An 18,540-nucleotide genomic window follows, 5' to 3' on the forward strand; every position below is an offset into this window, starting at 1 on the left:
AAACACTGATGGACGCTAGCTACTACACAGGAAGTCGCAACCCTGTCACAGTTGAGGCACCTCCTACGCACAAAAAAGGAGCTCCTACATCGAAGCGTTCTTCGATTTGGTAAAAAATACGCCTACCGCATGTAGAAACTATATAGGCATAAGATGAATAGGCCGAGAACCCCGAAAATTGGATCGGGAGGGAGGCAACCCTGTCGCAGATGATCGCGTGCTCTCGGATCGATTCTACAGGCTCTAGCGACAGAAAACTGCATGGCGGTCACTGTTTCGATTCCTTAGTACACTTCCAGTAACGTGGGAAGCACTTCTTCCTATTTTATCTCCTATTTTGCCGTGGTTTCCTCAATCGCATACGGGTACAAACGTAACTACCATAGGGTCACGAAAAGTCACGTGACAAACGGGAGTTGCCAATCCCTCTCTCTCTAATATCTATGGTGGAAACATCTATGGTGGAAACTCCCCGAAATCACGTGACTTTGAAATCTGGCTAGATTGATTTTCTCTTTCGTCCAATGTTGATCTAGGCGAATTTCGGCAAAAGCGGCAACATCAGTCCATGCGAAGGTGATTTACTACATGCAAGAAATTGGGATATTAGAGCCTCGATGAAACGGGAAGGAGTTATCTCGGACCAAACTTTGTACAGCCAAACGTGATTATCCAGGAGACAGCGTAACAAACCTTGCGTCACCCGAAACATAAAGAAAAGCCACGTGATTACGGGGAGTTTCCAATCCCCTATCTCTGGTGACATCTCTGGTGGCCATCTCTGGTGGAGGGCTCATTATCTGCTTCTCTGTCAAGAAATAATTTTCGCGTTTTCAGCAATTCTGCTGTAAGCAGCCCGCATCAAAAAGCCCATAGCAGAAACAAGCACACCAAGATCCGGATCATACTACTGTAAAAGCCTGGTCCCCTGTTTCCCCACGGACCCTATTTCTAGGGTCCCCGAAACCTCAGAGAAGGTTCGGCTCCTCCCATTTTCACGCCCACTAGGCAACGATGCTAAAACGACCGACGCGATGCAGGGAGCCAGTCGCGATGCTTACGGAAGTGTTGATACTCATACTTCCTTTGCCTTTTCCAGCTTCCCGTCCTTGGGGCCTCTTTTCTCCTTTTCGGATCTATAGGCTGTCTACAACCACAAGCAATGGAAAAAGCTGCGACTGAGGCATAACAAAAACTTTGAAACGATAGAAACCTTTTTTAGATGGTTTGATCCATGGTTTGACACTGTTTCTCTTCCGTAAAGTCTCGAGAGAAAAGAGGCGGCCCCAAGAGCGGAAAGCTGGCTCTCTACATCGCGTCGGTGGTTTTGCTTGGTTTTGCTCTCGATCGGCCCTCTCGATAGCGGACAGGCCAGAACCTACAAAAAAGTAAAAAACACGTCTAGTAAGCCAGTAAGTCACGCGCTCTTCACTACAGGAGCTACTTACATCATTCTGGCCGCCTTATCTAAGAAAGTAGACAATACATAATATGTACTTCGGACAATGAGTTATTACCCAATGTTAAACGGAGACCTTCTTTTGCTGTTCCGTAATAGATAAATGTAATTTTTTGGGTATTCATTCTGTCCTGTATCCATAATGGATCAGCTCTGAGGTGTAGCAGAAGACTGACGAGATCAGAATCCGACGAATAGGCCGCCTGGTGAAAGCACGTAGTTCTATCTAAATATAGATTTACTACAACAACTAATTAATTGAATTGAATTGAAACCTCACATTGCTAGATTAATTAATATCAGCTCCTTCATACATGAGCCTAGCACAATCAAGCCGGTTCCAGTGAACAGTGCTAGCAGTTCTTCAGCATCCACCAAGGCAATTGATGTCTATAAAATAAGCACAGATAAAATTTTAAATACTCTTTCTGCATACCTGTAATTATGCTGTATGATGTCCTTGAGTTGTCTCCCAGCATGTGTTTCTTTCCATCTCCACAACGTCAGCTACAGTAAAATATTTGGAAAGCATAATTATATACATTTATAAGACTACTTCATCTTCTGTGACATCATATAGATAATCCTCTTCTTCCACTGTGGCTGGTTCGGAAGTTGATGAAACTGGATTATCGTCAGCCACTCCACTATGTTCAAACAAACTTAATAAAGTATCTGAACCTCTGCGTCTTTCTGGAGACGAGATTTCTCGAAATTTCAGTAATTCTCAATCGGCGTCTTGAGTCCTAATCACGTTCTTTACTCTTTGTTCTGTCTCCGTTCTTCTCATTCGGCTTTCTGATTCGAAGGTCTCTGTCTCCGTCGAGCTCAAACGACCCTGATTTACGCGTTCGCACAAAATTCTCGACAAGATTTCCCATATTTACTAAAGTTTATTCAGTACTAATAGCTCTCGTACCTGCTGTCTTCTAGCTATCCTCTCTTTTCTTTCTCCGTTCTGTCTTCTTACACAAACCTCGACCTTTTTCTCTAGCCCAAAAGCTTCGGCAGGGAATGACTTGACCAGAAGCAGGTGAGTATTTCTGTATTTCACAGTCGTCATGACAGATTCTACAGTGTTCTACAGTGATGCACAGAAGACACTAAATAGGACAAAGTCACACAACAATACCAACACGATCAGCTTTTACGCAGCTACAAGACTATACACGAACCTAAAAAGATCGTGTGAAACTACACGCCTAAGAACAATATAGCCTTACTTGTGCCTCCAAAGTACTGCAATGGAAGAGGAGGCTGCGCTGTAACACTGTTGGAAGTATACCCGAAAACGTCTGATATCAAAGCGTTTTGGTTTTCTTCTTTCAGAGCAAGTATGAGCATTCTTCTCGTGGCGTTTTTGTGATGCTTTTGTGCCCAGCTATTAAGCATTGCCTGGGCCCGATCTCGATCGCTGGCCTTGGCTTCAAAGCTATCCAATTCAATGGGTTCAAACTTTGGGTCTGGCCCAAGAGCCTCTCCAACATGCCTCCATTTCCTTCCAATTCTTTTAGCCACGGACAGCCGTTGTTCTGAAGACACCACTTCATCTAGCCAGTCTCCAGCAAATTGATTTGCTACAGAATTTGCTGCTTTACCCAAGAATTGACCGTCGTGAGTCTCAAAACGTCCATTGAAAAGAGACGACAAAATCCCTGGTCTTGGCGGTCTTGGCATTGGTCGCCATATTAATTGTTGGAGCGTAAATGACGCTTCGGCAGAGCCAGTTTTGTCAAAAGCCTTATACGAAAAGATAATCTTGACATACTTTGAAGAGTCTTCTGTCCGCTTAATGAGATAAAACGACCTTGTTATGTACTTCATGTGACCTGCACCGATCAATGATTTTAAAGCTTTTGCACGAATACTGTAACTTGAGTCGCCGCTAACGGAATACAAGGCTGAAATGTCCTTCGGTGGATCAACAGACAACTCTACTTTATCCGTTGAGTCAATGCATATGCATTCACTCTGAAAGCCTTTGCATTCTCTGGGCTCGCCAGACAACTCTCTCTGATCTTTGTCAATTTTCTTCGTGACCTCATCGCACTGACACGATAGAGACGCAACAACGTTTCCTTCCGATTCTCCTTTAGTGAAAGCACGAGGAACATATATTCGAACCGAAATGGGGAAAAAACCTTCTTGTATAATGCAGTGCTCGGAGAAGCCAAAACAAAGAATGCGAATACAATTTCTTTCCACTCGAAATTCCGTCTCACCGTCAACGGCAGACATTGCCTCTTGGTTCAGATCGGCAAGCAACTGATATCCCTTATCACACGTTGGAAGTCCGCTGGGATAAAGAATTCTAACTCTAAACGGCTTTTCTAAGCAAAGATGATGCCGCAGCTCTATTGCTGCTTTCCTTCTAAGCGTCAGTCCATGAGGCAGGACTGTTGTGACAGAAGTTATTGCTGGATTTTCTTCGTAATCTTCCGGCAAATAAGACGTCACTGAAATGTTCGTTTCCTCACTTAAAGCATTCTCTGGGAGAGTTACAGTTACTCCAATGCTTTTCAAGTGTACCTGACCTCCTTCGCTGCCTACTGTGCATGAACACCTCTCTTTGATGACAAAAGAACGGATCAGGCCAAGAACACCCAAGCGAAGTCGATTGACTTCCACTGACGCCGAGACAAGTTTAGATTCAGAGAGCTTTGAATTTCCAATCACTTCATTGGCTCTAACGGTCCTCCATTCAGCTCCTATTTTTGGCACTAAAGCCCATCGTTCTCGTCGTTCTTTTTGAGATACCACGGTAACAAAACGTGACCCTATAGCGCCGAATGCAGAACTGCCCTATTAAAACATAACCAAAAACTCGAGACTTACCGTCAGCTTCATTAACTTCTGATAAAGATATCATCCTTGTAACAAAACAGACCGTGAATATCTTAGGGTTGACATGAATATTTCAAATCTAACCTTGGAGCTGCTCCAAACCACAGCTTCATGCAATCGAGCTCATCCTTACTTAGCTGCCGCACACGGGTTCCGTCAGTCCGCAGGGTCCACATCGTCGTTTCCATTGAGAAGCTTTCTTCCTCTTTTTCCATTGGAGCAAAGCTTCTCAAAGGAGGAGAACCGTCTTGGATTTTCTTCACTTGACAATAGAATTCCGCCTGCAATCCCGCCATGCCTCGTTGTTTTGCCTCATTCACGTTCTTGATAAGCCACTCGCGCATTTGGCTGCAAGGCGAGGAAAGACTGGCCATCTGCTCTTTCGTCAGTGGCTTCTCTTCAACATCAGGAAAAAGTGTGAGACTGACGCAATTTCTCGATCCTTGGTAGAGGAATTCTGCTTTCACGCCCGGCGACAATGGAAAAATCAGTCTATTTCTCTTCAGCGGCACGTCAGCGGACGATAGGTGATAATCGCGAATGAGACGAGTAGCCAAGCGAAAGAAAAGCGCCTCGGGGAAGAACAGGACGTCCTTAGCATAGATTACAAGTGGAAATGAAAATGACGCTTTTCGAATAAACGCTTGGCTGTACTTCGTTTCCTGCGTGAAATCGTCCTGCAGAAAGCAAGGAGCGTAGTAGCCTTTCTCTTCTGATCCTCTTCTCTTTTCTACGAGAACGTCAAAATGACAAAGGATGTTCTTTGCTGATGCGTAGTCACACTTTTTCACTTCGGCTTGCCTCAGCAAACAATTTACCAATTTAAGAGAAAGAACGCCAGAATCAACGGCTACATCCCAGTCGTGGTCAACACTGACTGGAAGATCTGATTTTGAATGTGCTGAACCAACAAATGAAGCCAAGAGCTTGAACAGCCAATTGGAATCGTGAAAGACGATTTGGTCAAGCTGAGGAACGTCTGGGAAATAGTAAACAGCACCAACGTGAGTTAGATGCAACAGAGCATCTTTCAATTCCTCATTAGAAATGTGACATTTTTCTGCAATTTGTTTTACTTCCTCGAGCGTCAATACAGAGCGTCCTGTTATGTTCACAAGTTCTCCCATTACGTCTTCAAATTTCAGCCAACGCGCTGGCTGTTCAGCCTGTTTCGCCCAGTACTCATCCGTCATTGTATCGACTCGACTTCTAATTTCATTGGCAGTGGAATCTTCCTTACGTGTACCGGAAGTCTTGTTTTCAACGAGGAAAAACCCGAGTCCCGATGAAGGTTGAACAAAATGACATCGGCACGCTTGCTTTTGAAATAACTCTTTGAGATATTCATTGTTTTCTTTAATGAAATCAACAGCGGACGTTTCGCCGTTTGCGCATCGAGCTGCGGCTTCTTCGGCTTCCCAGCGGTGAGTTGCAACGCGAAATATCGCCGGAAATTCTACTCCTTCCGTCTCTCCAAGATAGTCACCACCCTGCTGCTCTGCAGGATGAGCAATGTGCACGGAAGAAGCCCAATGCTTGAGGAAATCGCCGTTTGTTTCCATTCGGCAAAGCTTCTGTTTAATTGCATTCATGCTGCCGCCTTCCAGTTTTCGGTAAGTCGATTTTGCTTCGTCAGTGAGGAGCTTTGCACCATTGAAAACAAGCATATAGACGGAGAGAGCCCCAGGAGGCATCAGAGCCACATGAGACGCCAGAAAGGGTTCTTGCCCTCCGAGATCGCATATCGTCATTAGGGTCACCTTGTTCTCACCGCCGAATCGAACGTCATCGTTTATTACAGCTTCTATTTCGTCAAGATGCTCTTCGGTCAGCTTCGCTCCTTCGTGGCTAGAGTCTGAAAAGGCGTTTATTATAATGCGTGCGCTAAACTTTTGTGAATAGAACCTCCAAAAAATTGACGGTGAGGAACTCGTGGCTCTTTCTCTCTAACGAACACCATAAGGAAACAACTTCAGTCTAATAAAATAATTATTAATGAAATACAGTATTACCTTTTTATGCCTGCTTGATCAGTGCGAGCATATTTAAAAGACTTGTTTAGCTTTTCTTTGTGCTCTTTGCCATCTAATAGCTGCCACTTCCCAGTTTCGATACCGGCATGGGATTTCATCATAGTGACGGCCTTGCTATGCTTAAGACCACACGTGCTAGGCATTTCTTCAAACTTCTGACCGAAAAGAAGTCGGACAAGACATGTCTTTCCAACTCCGTCCTGCCCAATCACATTAAGACGAACTCGAGCAACTTTCACCATGCCCTTTATCAGGTGAGAAGCTTTTGGCTCCCTAAAATCAAGAATCACATTAATTAATTCATCTGACTCGCAAATCTTCATCTGCGTTCAGTCTTGCTTAGTTGTGATTCTAATGTAGAAAGAGACATAATTAATTATTAATTTGAGTAGGCAATCTCTATATATAAATCATCTTACGCGCTATTTGTGCGTTCCAACGTGAAACAAGAAACAAATTAATTTGAGTAGGCAATCTCTATATAGAATTAATCTTACGCGCTATTCGTGTGTTCCAACGTGAAACAAGCACAAATTAATTTCAGTACGCAATTTCCATGTAGGATTATTCTTACGTCCTATTCATGTGTTACAACGTGAAAAAAGACACAAATTGATTTGAGTAGGCAATCTCTATATAGATCTTACCTCCTATTCGTGTGTTCCAACGTGAAACAAGACACAAATAATTAACTAAGTTGAGTAGGCAATCTCTATATAGAGTTCATCTTACGCGCTATTCGTGTGTTCCAACGTGAAACAAGACACAAATTAATTTGAGTAGGTAATTTCTATAATAACATTCATCTTACGCGCTATTCGTGTTCCAACGTGAAACAAGAAACAAATTAATTTGAGTAGGCAATCTCTATATAGAATTCATCTTACGCGCTATTCGTGTGTTCCAACGTGAAACAAGACGCAAATTAATTTCAGTACGCAATTTCCATGTAGGACTAGTCTTACGTCCTATTCGTGTATTCCAACGTGAAAAAAGACACAAATTAATTTGAGTAGGCAATCTCTATATAGAATTCGTCTTACAAGCTATTCGTGTGTTCCAACGTGAAACAAGACGCAAATTAATTTGAGTAGGCAATCTCTATATAGAATTCGTCTTACATGCTATTCGTGTGTTCCAACGTGAAACAAGACACAAATTAATTTGAGTAGGTAATTTCTATAATAACATTCATCTTACGCGCTATTCGTGTTCCAACGTGAAACAAGAAACAAATTAATTTGAGTAGGCAATCTCTATATAGAATTCATCTTACGCGCTATTCGTGTGTTCCAACGTGAAACAAGACACAAATTAATTTCAGTACGCAATTTCCATGTAGGATTAGTCTTACGTCCTATTCGTGTGTTACAACGTGAAACAAGACACAAATTAATTTGAGTAGACAATCTCTATATAGAATTCGTCTTACATGCTATTCGTGTGTTCCAACGTGAAACAAGACACAAATTAATTTGAGTAGGCAATCTCTATATAGAATTCGTCTTACGGGCTATTCGTGTGTTCCAACGTGAAAAAAGACACAAATTAATTTGAGTAGGCAATTTCCATGTAGGACTAGTCTTACGTCCTATTCGTGTGTTCCAACGTGAAAAAAGACACAAATTGATTTGAGTAGGCAATCTCTATATAGATCTTACCTCCTATTCGCGTGTTCCAACGTGAAACAAGACACAAATTAATTTGAGTAGGCAATCTCTATATAGAATTCGTCTTACTCGCTATTTGCGTGTTCCAACGTGAAACAAGACACAAATTAATTTGAGTAGGCAATCTCTATATAGAATTCGTCTTACGGGCTATTCGTGTGTTCCAACGTGAAAAAAGACACAAATTAATTTGAGTAGGCAATTTCCATGTAGGACTAGTCTTACGTCCTATTCGTGTGTTCCAACGTGAAAAAAGACACAAATTAATTTGAGTAGACAATCTCTAAATAGAATTCGTCTTACTCGCTATTTGCGTGTTCCAACGTGAAACAAGACACAAATTAATTTGAGTAGGCAATCTCTATATAGAATTCGTCTTACGGGCTATTCGTGTGTTCCAACGTGAAAAAAGACACAAATTAATTTGAGTAGGCAATTTCCATGTAGGACTAGTCTTACGTCCTATTCGTGTGTTCCAACGTGAAAAAAGACACAAATTGATTTGAGTAGGCAATCTCTATATAGATCTTACCTCCTATTCGTGTGTTCCAACGTGAAACAAGACACAAATTAATTTGAGTAGACAATCTCTAAATAGAATTCGTCTTACTCGCTATTTGCGTGTTCCAACGTGAAACAAGACACAAATTAATTTGAGTAGGCAATCTCTATATAGAATTCGTCTTACGGGCTATTCGTGTGTTCCAACGTGAAAAAAGACACAAATTAATTTGAGTAGGCAATTTCCATGTAGGACTAGTCTTACGTCCTATTCGTGTGTTCCAACGTGAAAAAAGACACAAATTGATTTGAGTAGGCAATCTCTATATAGATCTTACCTCCTATTCGCGTGTTCCAACGTGAAACAAGACACAAATTAATTTGAGTAGGCAATCTCTATATAGAATTCGTCTTACCCGCTATTCGTGTGTTCCAACGTGAAACAAGACACAAATTAATTTGAGTAGGCAATCTCTATATAGAATTCGTCTTACATGCTATTCGTGTGTTCCAACGTGAAACAAGACACAAATTAATTTGAGTAGGCAATCTCTATATAGAATTCGTCTTACTCGCTAATCGTGTGTTCCAACGTGAAACAAGACACAAATTAATTTGAGTAGGTAATTTCTATAATAACATTCATCTTACGCGCTATTCGTGTTCCAACGTGAAACAAGAAACAAATTAATTTGAGTAGGCAATCTCTATATAGAATTCATCTTACGCGCTATTCGTGTGTTCCAACGTGAAACAAGACACAAATTAATTTCAGTACGCAATTTCCATGTAGGATTAGTCTTACGTCCTATTCGTGTGTTACAACGTGAAACAAGACACAAATTAATTTGAGTAGACAATCTCTATATAGAATTCGTCTTACATGCTATTCGTGTGTTCCAACGTGAAACAAGACACAAATTAATTTGAGTAGGCAATCTCTATATAGAATTCGTCTTACGGGCTATTCGTGTGTTCCAACGTGAAAAAAGACACAAATTAATTTGAGTAGGCAATTTCCATGTAGGACTAGTCTTACGTCCTATTCGTGTGTTCCAACGTGAAAAAAGACACAAATTGATTTGAGTAGGCAATCTCTATATAGATCTTACCTCCTATTCGTGTGTTCCAACGTGAAACAAGACACAAATTAATTTGAGTAGACAATCTCTAAATAGAATTCGTCTTACTCGCTATTCGCGTGTTCCAACGTGAAACAAGACACAAATTAATTTGAGTAGGCAATCTCTATATAGAATTCGTCTTACCCGCTATTCGTGTGTTCCAACGTGAAACAAGACACAAATTAATTTGAGTAGGCAATCTCTATATAGAATTCGTCTTACGGGCTATTCGTGTGTTCCAACGTGAAAAAAGACACAAATTAATTTGAGTAGGCAATCTCTATATAGAATTCGTCTTACGGGCTATTCGTGTGTTCCAACGTGAAAAAAGACACAAATTAATTTGAGTAGGCAATCTCTATATAGATCTTACCTCCTATTCGTGTGTTCCAACGTGAAACAAGACACAAATTAATTTGAGTAGACAATCTCTAAATAGAATTCGTCTTACTCGCTATTCGCGTGTTCCAACGTGAAACAAGACACAAATTAATTTGAGTAGGCAATCTCTATATATTCATCTTACGCGCTATTTGTGTGTTCCAACGTGAAACAAGACACAAATTAATTTGAGTAGACAATTTCTTTGTACCATTAGTCTTACATTCTGTTGGTGTGTTTCAACGTAAAATAAGACACAAATTAATTTTAGTATGCAATCTCTGTCTACAATTCTTCTTACCCGTAGCTATTCGTGTGTTGACTGTTCCAACGTACAAATTAATTTGAGTGAACCATCTCTGATTATAATCAGTCTTACCCATCCATTTGTCTAGAGTGATCTAGAGTGGTCAATGAAATTATTTAGAGCAATATCAAAGTTATGTAAAAAACTGCAAGTGTACTAATTCTCTAGACTAGCGTATGTTGTTTGTATGAAATGTAAAATGTACCTGACGTCATCAAGATGACGCAGCAAGCTCAGGCTCTTTCACCTGATTTCCCTACCACCGAAAATCAGGAGAATTCAGGCCCATTCACACCAGCGACGCAACGTAACGTAAGAACTCTTCTCTTGATTGGACGCTTGCCTCGGACTGGCTCTTCTCGGATGCATATCCGGGATCGCGGAGAGGGGCATGGCCGCGGCGGGTGTGGGTGGCCCTTTTCCTCTTATACTCCGTGGAGAGAAAAGGGACTCGAGTACGTCATCAGTCAAATGATTGACTCGAATGTGGCTCGTAAAAAGCGACCGACCGTCGGCGTTACCTCTTTCATACTCTTTCACACCCACATTCGAGTGAATCACGTGACTGATGACGTACTCGAGTAGGACCAGGTCCAAAGAGGGACTTGGCATGCGAAATTAGAGCCTAGGGCCTGGGTACGGTGAGCCTAACGAATAAACGTGCAATATCGAATCGGAATTACGCTTGCCGTAAGGGGATGATGGCTGATGGAGGTCGTTCGTGCCAGATGAGATCAAAGCTTATCAGTACTGTACAGTATTAATAACTAAAGGCTTACCGGAGTCGATATTCACTTCACGGTTCACCTCGTAGGGAAAGGGAAAACAATGTGTCGCACGCATGCTCGACCTTTGTCTCACGTTGATATCACACCTGTGGTCCGACCGGTCCGACCCAGAGCCATTCCCAGAGCCTCCCAGAGGGCCCCCAGCCTCCCCCAGCCCCCCCCAGAGGGCCCCCCAGAGGGCTCCCAGAGCCGTCTCTATATACGGCTCTGGTCCGACCGTCTCTCTCCAGGCGCAAAACGCAGCGCAATCGAGGCTACAATCCCAGGAGCTGATCCCAGGGGAGATACAAAGGCAGGGTCAGTCTGGCAGGGTCCGAGACCCTATATTCCATACCTATGGTTAGTATAGTCTGCAGTCCGTCTGTCCAGGAACGATAGTCGCTTTCTGCGTATGCCACCAGGTTTATTACTCTAAATAGTTGTACAGTGGTTGTGTCAAAAAAATATCCAATCAATGAATGAGACGTATGATGGCGTCAGAACTGAAAAGGCCCACTGGTAGGTACTTCGCTAATGGATCAAAGCCCTTGCATGACATCACAACAGGGCTGCCCAATGAACAGGGGTACTTTTCCGTTTGAAAATTGACCCAGAAGAGTCGCTTGTAAAGAGGTCTCCCCCATGTTTGTAAACTTCGCCATCCAGCAGCCAGCAGCTAGTCCCTACAATACACGCAAAATCACAAACCAGAAAGTCTAATAAAAAATGAAACCACTGCCTTCATTATTTTTTCCAATTTTGAATCAGAATTGGTCATCTAAACGTCATTGAAATAGATCAAGCCACGGAATTTCCCTTGAAAGTTCATACAGGACGTTTCCCTGCGTTCTGTTTAGACAAACTCCTTCAGCATAGCATAATCATAAGCTGAGCGTTCTTGACTGTCAAGTGCATTCACATTGGCTACAATTGGAAAATATTGACGTAAACGTATTGGGAACTTGTGTACCTCCTTTCAAGAGAAGAGCATGTATTGTATCAGGTTGGTTGCAAGCGGCAGCCCAGTGAAGAGGAGTTCAACTGTGGCAACAGTGATTTAATTAATTAAATTTTAAGAATCTTCACTCTCACTTTTCATAATCTTGGTCGTCTAAGGCCGTTTCGCGAACGGAGAGAAATCAATACAATCACGGGCACCCTAAATATCAACATTTTATAATAAGTTAGAATTTAATTAAATATTTTTCCGCTTTACCTGTCATTGTGCTGTATGATATTCTTGAGTTGTCTCCCAGCATGTGTTTCTTTCCGTCTGGAGTCAGCAGATTGAAAAGTTCAAAACGGGTTCCCTCTGCGAGCGAATGGCGTTGATCAATTCCAATAGATATCGCCGTTTTCCAAGTGACGCTGCGTAATGAAGAGGCGTCAGCTCGCTTTTGGAATAATCGCTGAAGTCCAATATTCCAGGAACGTGCCAATCTTTCTCCACAAAGGTCATCTACAGTAATAATATAACAATTACAGCACGTATACATTTATAAAATCAATCATCTTCGGTGAATACGTCATCATAGAGATGATCCTCTTCTTCTACTGTGGCTGGTTTGGGAGTTGAGGCAACTGGATGACTGTCAGTCATTCCACTATGTTCAGACTCTGACAGACAAAAAAGCTCAATCGCTTATTACACTATAGATCTTTCCTAAACCTTTGTCTCTTTCTGGAGATGAGATTTCTCGAAATTTCAATAATTCTGGATCGTCGTTCTCTCGCGTTCCAATCACGTTCTTCACTCTTCGTTCCATCTCCTTTCTTCTCGGTCTTGAGATTTCGAGTCCAATAGGCGTAACTCGTCTCGTCGATCTTCCTTTTGGCTGTGATGGAGGTGTAGACACGCCCACTTCTTTTCTGTCCTCGTCGCTCAAATCCTCATTCGCAGATCTCACCTACGCAGTGCAACACTATGCAAATTTTACCGTTGAAAAATTTCGCGTATACGTAAATGGTTTTCGCTAAAGGTGACTGTTCTGTGTCTGACCACGCCCTCTGAGGCGTTCCTTCGATCGTTGGGCTCATTCGGCTTCTGATCGACTCAATTCGAATGGATCTGGCTCCGTTGAGCTCAAATGACCGCTTTCGCGTTCGATCGAAGCGACCTGAGAGTGCATTTTACTTTGGGAAATGTGGAGGCGATATTTTTCGGGCTTACGTCTCGCACGACGTCGCTTTCGTTCGATTCTTCGGCTTTTCTCCACATCATGTTGTAGAGTTTCTCTTCGGATGGGCTCGGAACGACTCCAGGTGGAATTTGAGGAGTCGAAGAACGCGACTGATCGAAAACACGAGTCAGGAGCCGAACTGTCCACACAAATAGCATGCATTTACGTCGCTCGCTGCATCTGCTTCCTCGGTCATTCTAAAAAGACCGTCAACAAAGCAAAATTTGATTCAAACTGGTCTACGTTAACGCGCGCAGGATAGGAGACTTTCATGTGGGCGTGTGTCTCAAATTTCGCTTTTTTCGCGCTTCTCCTTCTCCAATTTCGCGTCTCGCTGTCGATCGATAATGACACGGATAAGAGCGTCGTTTCTCAGCTTCAGATTTGTACGATTACAGCGCCTTACGCTCGAAAATCGAACTCTTTCTCTCCAAGCAGACAAACGTCTTCTCCGGCAGAAACGTATCGATCACGTCGACGCAGCTAAATCATTAGCAGACATGGATAACTACGAGAAAAAATACAAAATGCTCAAATTGATTTTCGACAAGATTTTTCTCGTAATAAAGATCTCATACACTTCCAATTTTTGAGATTTCTGCTCAGGTATTTACTGAAGTTCAAAAGAGCATGGACGAAGACGAGTGGGAAGCAGGAAAAGAACTTCCTCAGGACGAAAAACAGAGAGAAAGTGCTAGCACAGAAATATACAGTATATTTATATCATTTAAATTCTCTATTATTTTAAGGTTTGTCAAAATTATTTGAAAATACTCTTTTTATGGGAGATCTCGTTCTAAGAATTCCTGACATGAGTCATAGGGTCAGTCCATTGAGAATTCAGATTTAGATTTATTTAGATTTGTGCATATAGATTTATGACAGGAATGACGATTGGAAGGGGCTAATGAGCTGGGCCTATGCAATATGTCAGAATGCGGACGTGTTTGAAAAACATGATCTGCAACTTTTGCATTTGGTAATGTTGCCAGATCTAGGCTAAAATGGTTTTCAATTTACTCTCTGTAGATGGGGCAAGAGCTGGGTCTCATTCCAAAAGAGGATACATATACTAATCCGTATAGGGAAAAGCAGATTCGTTCGACTGTTGCTACAAAAACGGCTCGGAAAAAAAAGGAAAAGCAAAGGGGGCCTTCAATGCAGGGACAAAGGCATGAACTGTGAAATATTTAAAAGGATTTGCAGAATGGGAGCTGCTATACACGTAGTAATAGATGTTTATTCAACATACCTGGTGTTTTCTGGCACCCCTCTCTTTTATTCTCCGTTATTATCTTCTTGGACTGTAAAGAACGCAAACTACAATCTTTTGCTTTCAGCCCCAAAGCTTCGGCAGGGAATGACTTAACCAGAAGGCAGGTGAGCAGTTCTGTATTTCACAGTTGTCATGACAGAGTCTACAGTGATGCATAAAGAAATAAGACGTCAACAACAACGTTACGAATACCAACGCGATTAGCTTTACGCAGCTACAAGACTATACATCTAAAAACATCATGTGAAACCCCGACTTATAGAAATAACATCGCCTTACCTGTGCCTTCAGAGTAGCGCAATGGAGGAGGAGGCTGCGCTGTAACACTGTCGGGATTACATTTGAAAACTTCTGATATTAAAGCGTTTCGGTTTTCTTCTTTCAGAGCAAGTATGAGCATTCTTTTTGTAGCGTTTTTGTGATGCTTATCTGCCCAGGTAGTAAGCATTTCCTGGGCCCGATCTCGATCACTGCCCTTGGCTTGAAAGTCATCCAAATCAATGGTCGTAAACTTTGGGTCTGGCCCAAGGGTTTCCCCAACATGCCTCCAGTGGCGTCCAATTTTTTTAGCCACGAACAGTCGTTCTTCTGGAGATACCACGTCGTCTAGCCAGTCTCCAGCAGTTTGACTCATTACATCGGAGACATGATCTTGTAGTTCCCTTTGAATTGGTTCTGTGTGAGTCTCGGGACGTCCATTAGAAAGAGGCATCAAATTTTCTGATCTTGGCATCATCGGTCGCCACATTTCTATGTAGAACGAGAACGGAGAATCGGTAGAGCCAGTCAAAGTTTTTTTGAAAGTAAAGTCCACGAAGATAGTTTTTGAAGAGTCCATCCGCTCAAGAAAAAACGACCTTGTTATGCTGCACTTCATGTGCTCTTCACCAATCAATAATTTCAAAGCTGCTGCAGGGATACTGTAACTTAAGTTGCGGCCAACGGAATACAAGGCTGAAGCACCCTGCGGCGGATTGACAGACAACTTCACTTCATCCATTGAGTCAACGCTGATGTAATCAGAATGAACGATTTTGCATTTTTTAGGCTCGTCAGTCGATTCTCTCTGTTCTTTGTCCATTTTTTGCGTAACTTCAGGGCACTGACACGATAGAGACGCAACAACGTTTCCTTTTGATTCTCCTTCAGTAAAAGCAAGAGGAGCATATATTCGAAGAGAAATAGAAAAATAGCCTTCCTTTACAGTGCAGTACTCGGAGAAGCCAAGACAGAGAATGCGAATACAATTTCTTTCCACTCGAACTTCCGTCTCACCGTTGACAGTGGACCTTTTCCCTTGGTTCAGATCGGCAAGCAAGTGAAATTCTTCGTCACATGTTGGAAGGCCGCTGCGATAAAGAATTCTAACTCTAAATGGTTTTTCTAAGCAAAGATGATGCCGCAGCTCTATGGATGCTTTCTTTCTAAGCGTCAATCCATGAGGAAGAACTGTCGTGACGAAAGTTAATTCAGGCGATTCTGTGTAATCTTCCGGCAAATAAGACGTCACCAAAATGTCAGTTTTCTTCTTTACAGCATCCTCTGGAAGAGTTACAGTTACTCCAGTGCTTTTCAAGTTCACCTGACCTCCTTCGCTGCCGACTTTCCATGTACGCCTCTCTTTTATGACAAAAGAACGGATGCAGCCAAGAATAGCCAAGCGAAAACGATCGACTTCCACTGACTCAGACACCAGTTTAGGTTCAGAAACTTTCGAAGTGCAAACCAATTTACTGGCTTCACCAGCCTCTTTAACGTCCGATATCAGAGCGTTATCGCCTTCCTTCTTCAAGCTTCTAGCTTCTTTATGATGCTTTTGTGCAAAGGGGCCAAGGATAGCCTGGCTACGCAACACAAGAAAAAAATTAACTTGAGTAGGCAATCTCCATCTACAATTTGTCTTACCTTCGCCTATTCATGTGTTCCAACATAAAACAAGAAACAAATTTGTTCACGCAGACAATATCTTTCTACAAATAGTCTTACGCTCTGTTCGTGTGTTCCAACGTAAAACAAGACACAAATTAATTTGAGTAGGCAATCTCTATATAGAATTCGTCTTACCTTCTATTCGTGTGTTCCAACGTGAAACAAGACACAAATTAATTTGAGTAGGCAATCTCTATATAGAATTCGTCTTACAGTCTATTCGTGTGTTCCAACGTGAAACAAGACACAAATTAATTTGAGTAGGCAATCTCTATATAGAATTCGTCTTACATCCTATTCCTGTGTTCCAACGTGAAACAAGACACAAATTAATTTGAGTAGGCAATCTCTATATAGAATTCGTCTTACATGCTATTCGTGTGTTCCAACGTGAAACAAGACACAAATTAATTTGAGTAGGCAATCTCTATATAGAATTCGTCTTACTCGCTATTCGTGTGTTCCAACGTGAAACAAGACACAAATTAATTTGAGTAGGCAATCTCTATATAGAATTGGTCTTACATGCTATTCGTGTGTTCCAACGTGAAACAAGACACAAATTAATTTGAGTAGGCAATCTCTATATAGAATTCGTCTTACCTTCTATTCGTGTGTTCCAACGTGAAGCAAGACACAAATTAATTTGAGTAGGCAATCTCTATATAGAATTCGTCTTACGTCCTATTCGTGTGTTTTAACGTGAAACAAGACACAAACTAATTTGAGTAGGCAATCTCTATATAGAATTCGTCTTACTCGCTATTCGTGTGTTCCAACGTGAAACAAGACACAAATTAATTTGAGTAGGCAATCTCTATATAGAATTCGTCTTACTTTCTATTCGTGTGTTCCAACGTGAAACAAGACACAAATTAATTTGAGTAGGCAATCTCTATATAGAATTCGTCTTACCGTCTATTCGTGTGTTCCAACGTGAAACAAGACACAAATTAATTTGAGTAGGCAATCTCTATATAGAATTCGTCTTACATCCTATTCCTGTGTTCCAACGTGAAACAAGACACAAACTAATTTGAGTAGGCAATCTCTATATAGAATTCGTCTTACTCGCTATTCGTGTGTTCCAACGTGAAACAAGACACAAATTAATTTGAGTAGGTAATCTCTATATAGAATTCGTCTTACCTCCTATTCGTGTGTTCCAACGTGAAACAAGACACAAATTAATTTGAGTAGGCAATCTCTATATAGAATTTGTCTTACCGGCTATTCGTGTGTTCCAACGTGAAACAAGACACAAATTAATTTGAGTAGGCAATCTCTATATAGAATTCGTCTTACAAGCTATTCGTGTGTTCCAACGTGAAACAAGACACAAATTAATTTGAGTAGGCAATCTCTATATAGAATTCGTCTTACAAGCTATTTGTGTGTTCCAACGTGAAACAAGACACAAATTAATTTGAGTAGGCAATCTCTATATAGAGTTCGTCTTACTCGCTATTCGTGTGTTCCAACGTGAAACAAGACACAAATTAATTTGAGTAGGCAATCTCTATATAGAATTCGTCTTACGTCCTATTCGTGTGTTCCAACGTGAAACAAGACACAAATTAATTTGAGTAGGCAATCTCTATATAGAATTCGTCTTACTCCCTATTTGTGTGTTCCAACGTGAAACAAGACACAAATTAATTTGAGTAGGCAATCTCTAAATAGAATTCGTCTTACTCGCTATTCGTGTGTTCCAACGTGAAACAAGACACAAATTAATTTGAGTAGGCAATCTCTATATAGAATTCGTCTTACATCCTATTCGTGTGTTCCAACGTGAAACAAGACACAAATTAATTTGAGTAGGCAATCTCTATATAGAATTCGTCTTACTCCCTATTTGTGTGTTCCAACGTGAAACAAGACACAAATTAATTTGAGTAGGCAATCTCTATATAGAATTCGACTTACCTTCTATTCGTGTGTTCCAACGTGAAACAAGACACAAATTAATTTGAGTAGGCAATCTCTATATAGAATTCGTCTTACGTCCTATTCGTGTGTTTTAACGTGAAACAAGACACAAACTAATTTGAGTAGGCAATCTCTAT

The 18,540-nt window shown here is 41.4% G+C and overlaps 4 protein-coding genes and 2 long non-coding RNA genes across 7 annotated transcripts; 1 reads left to right on the forward strand and 5 right to left on the reverse strand.

Moving 5' to 3' along the window:
• Positions 1-1,924: 1,924 nt before the first annotated feature.
• On the reverse strand, positions 1,925-6,904 carry LOC136190539 (uncharacterized). The gene is made up of 10 exons (XM_065978738.1): positions 6,756-6,904; positions 6,316-6,687; positions 6,209-6,249; positions 4,388-6,158; positions 4,295-4,329; positions 2,683-4,236; positions 2,379-2,634; positions 2,141-2,322; positions 2,016-2,083; positions 1,925-1,966 (listed from the first exon to the last, which is right to left on the reverse strand). Exons 2-7 carry the CDS (start codon positions 6,657-6,659, stop codon positions 2,615-2,617), a joined length of 3,765 nt encoding a protein of 1,254 aa, XP_065834810.1. The 5' UTR covers positions 6,660-6,687; positions 6,756-6,904; the 3' UTR covers positions 1,925-1,966; positions 2,016-2,083; positions 2,141-2,322; positions 2,379-2,614.
• A 1,102-nt stretch (positions 6,905-8,006) lies between these two features.
• On the reverse strand, positions 8,007-8,615 carry LOC136190548 (uncharacterized). Its single transcript, XR_010670579.1, has 3 exons — positions 8,539-8,615; positions 8,310-8,390; positions 8,007-8,234 (listed from the first exon to the last, which is right to left on the reverse strand). It is a non-coding gene; the product is annotated as an uncharacterized lncRNA (long non-coding RNA).
• Positions 8,616-8,928: 313 nt separating this feature from the next.
• On the reverse strand, positions 8,929-11,149 carry LOC136187040 (uncharacterized). The gene is made up of 4 exons (XR_010669824.1): positions 11,099-11,149; positions 10,314-10,413; positions 10,158-10,238; positions 8,929-9,082 (listed from the first exon to the last, which is right to left on the reverse strand). It is a non-coding gene; the product is annotated as an uncharacterized lncRNA (long non-coding RNA).
• Positions 11,150-11,833: 684 nt separating this feature from the next.
• On the reverse strand, positions 11,834-13,784 carry LOC136187031 (uncharacterized). Its single transcript, XM_065974544.1, has 10 exons — positions 13,433-13,784; positions 13,257-13,376; positions 13,046-13,203; positions 12,756-12,993; positions 12,612-12,703; positions 12,303-12,545; positions 12,179-12,245; positions 12,057-12,127; positions 11,918-12,010; positions 11,834-11,864 (listed from the first exon to the last, which is right to left on the reverse strand). Exons 3-6 carry the CDS (start codon positions 13,121-13,123, stop codon positions 12,366-12,368), a joined length of 588 nt encoding a protein of 195 aa, XP_065830616.1. The 5' UTR covers positions 13,124-13,203; positions 13,257-13,376; positions 13,433-13,784; the 3' UTR covers positions 11,834-11,864; positions 11,918-12,010; positions 12,057-12,127; positions 12,179-12,245; positions 12,303-12,365.
• Positions 13,520-14,539, forward strand: LOC136187023 (coiled-coil domain-containing protein 134-like). The gene is made up of 6 exons (XM_065974532.1): positions 13,520-13,652; positions 13,705-13,826; positions 13,873-13,957; positions 14,016-14,089; positions 14,141-14,245; positions 14,296-14,539. The coding sequence occupies exons 1-6, from the start codon at positions 13,538-13,540 to the stop codon at positions 14,449-14,451; spliced, it is 657 nt and encodes a 218-aa protein (XP_065830604.1). The 5' UTR covers positions 13,520-13,537; the 3' UTR covers positions 14,452-14,539.
• Positions 14,540-14,642: 103 nt separating this feature from the next.
• On the reverse strand, positions 14,643-16,767 carry LOC136187011 (uncharacterized). Of its 2 annotated transcripts, XM_065974520.1 has the most exons (4): positions 16,607-16,767; positions 16,448-16,531; positions 14,822-16,386; positions 14,643-14,772 (listed from the first exon to the last, which is right to left on the reverse strand). In XM_065974520.1, the coding sequence occupies exons 2-4, from the start codon at positions 16,471-16,473 to the stop codon at positions 14,765-14,767; spliced, it is 1,599 nt and encodes a 532-aa protein (XP_065830592.1). In that variant the 5' UTR covers positions 16,474-16,531; positions 16,607-16,767; the 3' UTR covers positions 14,643-14,764. The 2 variants fall into 2 exon arrangements, with proteins under 2 accessions (XP_065830592.1, XP_065830584.1); XM_065974512.1 differs by having other exon boundaries at positions 16,448-16,767.
• Between the last annotated feature and the right edge of the window lie 1,773 nt (positions 16,768-18,540).

Source organism: Oscarella lobularis, chromosome 1 (genome assembly GCF_947507565.1).
Source record: "Oscarella lobularis chromosome 1, ooOscLobu1.1, whole genome shotgun sequence".
NCBI classification, from domain to species: Eukaryota; Metazoa; Porifera; class Homoscleromorpha; order Homosclerophorida; family Oscarellidae; genus Oscarella; species Oscarella lobularis.

What these genes read in the sequence shown, in the direction of transcription:
- LOC136190539 (XM_065978738.1), bottom strand. Translation starts at nt 6,659, where the DNA reads ATGAAGATTTGCGAGTCAGATGAATTAATTAATGTGATTCTTGATTTT. An exon ending in AGAAGTTAATGAAGCTGACG is followed by an intron (nt 4,237 to 4,294) that starts GTAAGTCTCGAG and finishes TCGGCGCTATAG; the next exon opens with GGTCACGTTTTGTTACCGTG. An exon ending in GCAGTACTTTGGAGGCACAA is followed by an intron (nt 2,635 to 2,682) that starts GTAAGGCTATAT and finishes CGATCTTTTTAG; the next exon opens with GTTCGTGTATAGTCTTGTAG.
- LOC136187031 (XM_065974544.1), bottom strand. Translation starts at nt 13,123, where the DNA reads ATGAGCCCAACGATCGAAGGAACGCCTCAGAGGGCGTGGTCAGACACA. An exon ending in ATCTCCAGAAAGAGACAAAG is followed by an intron (nt 12,704 to 12,755) that starts GTTTAGGAAAGA and finishes TTTGTCTGTCAG; the next exon opens with AGTCTGAACATAGTGGAATG. An exon ending in AGGATCATCTCTATGATGAC is followed by an intron (nt 12,546 to 12,611) that starts GTATTCACCGAA and finishes TTATTACTGTAG; the next exon opens with ATGACCTTTGTGGAGAAAGA.
- LOC136187011 (XM_065974520.1), bottom strand. Translation starts at nt 16,473, where the DNA reads ATGTTGGAACACATGAATAGGCGAAG. An exon ending in GAACACATGAATAGGCGAAG is followed by an intron (nt 16,387 to 16,447) that starts GTAAGACAAATT and finishes TGTGTTGCGTAG; the next exon opens with CCAGGCTATCCTTGGCCCCT.
- LOC136187023 (XM_065974532.1), top strand. Translation starts at nt 13,538, where the DNA reads ATGTGGGCGTGTGTCTCAAATTTCGCTTTTTTCGCGCTTCTCCTTCTC. An exon ending in CGTTTCTCAGCTTCAGATTT is followed by an intron (nt 13,653 to 13,704) that starts GTACGATTACAG and finishes CTCTCCAAGCAG; the next exon opens with ACAAACGTCTTCTCCGGCAG. An exon ending in ATCTGCAACTTTTGCATTTG is followed by an intron (nt 14,246 to 14,295) that starts GTAATGTTGCCA and finishes TACTCTCTGTAG; the next exon opens with ATGGGGCAAGAGCTGGGTCT.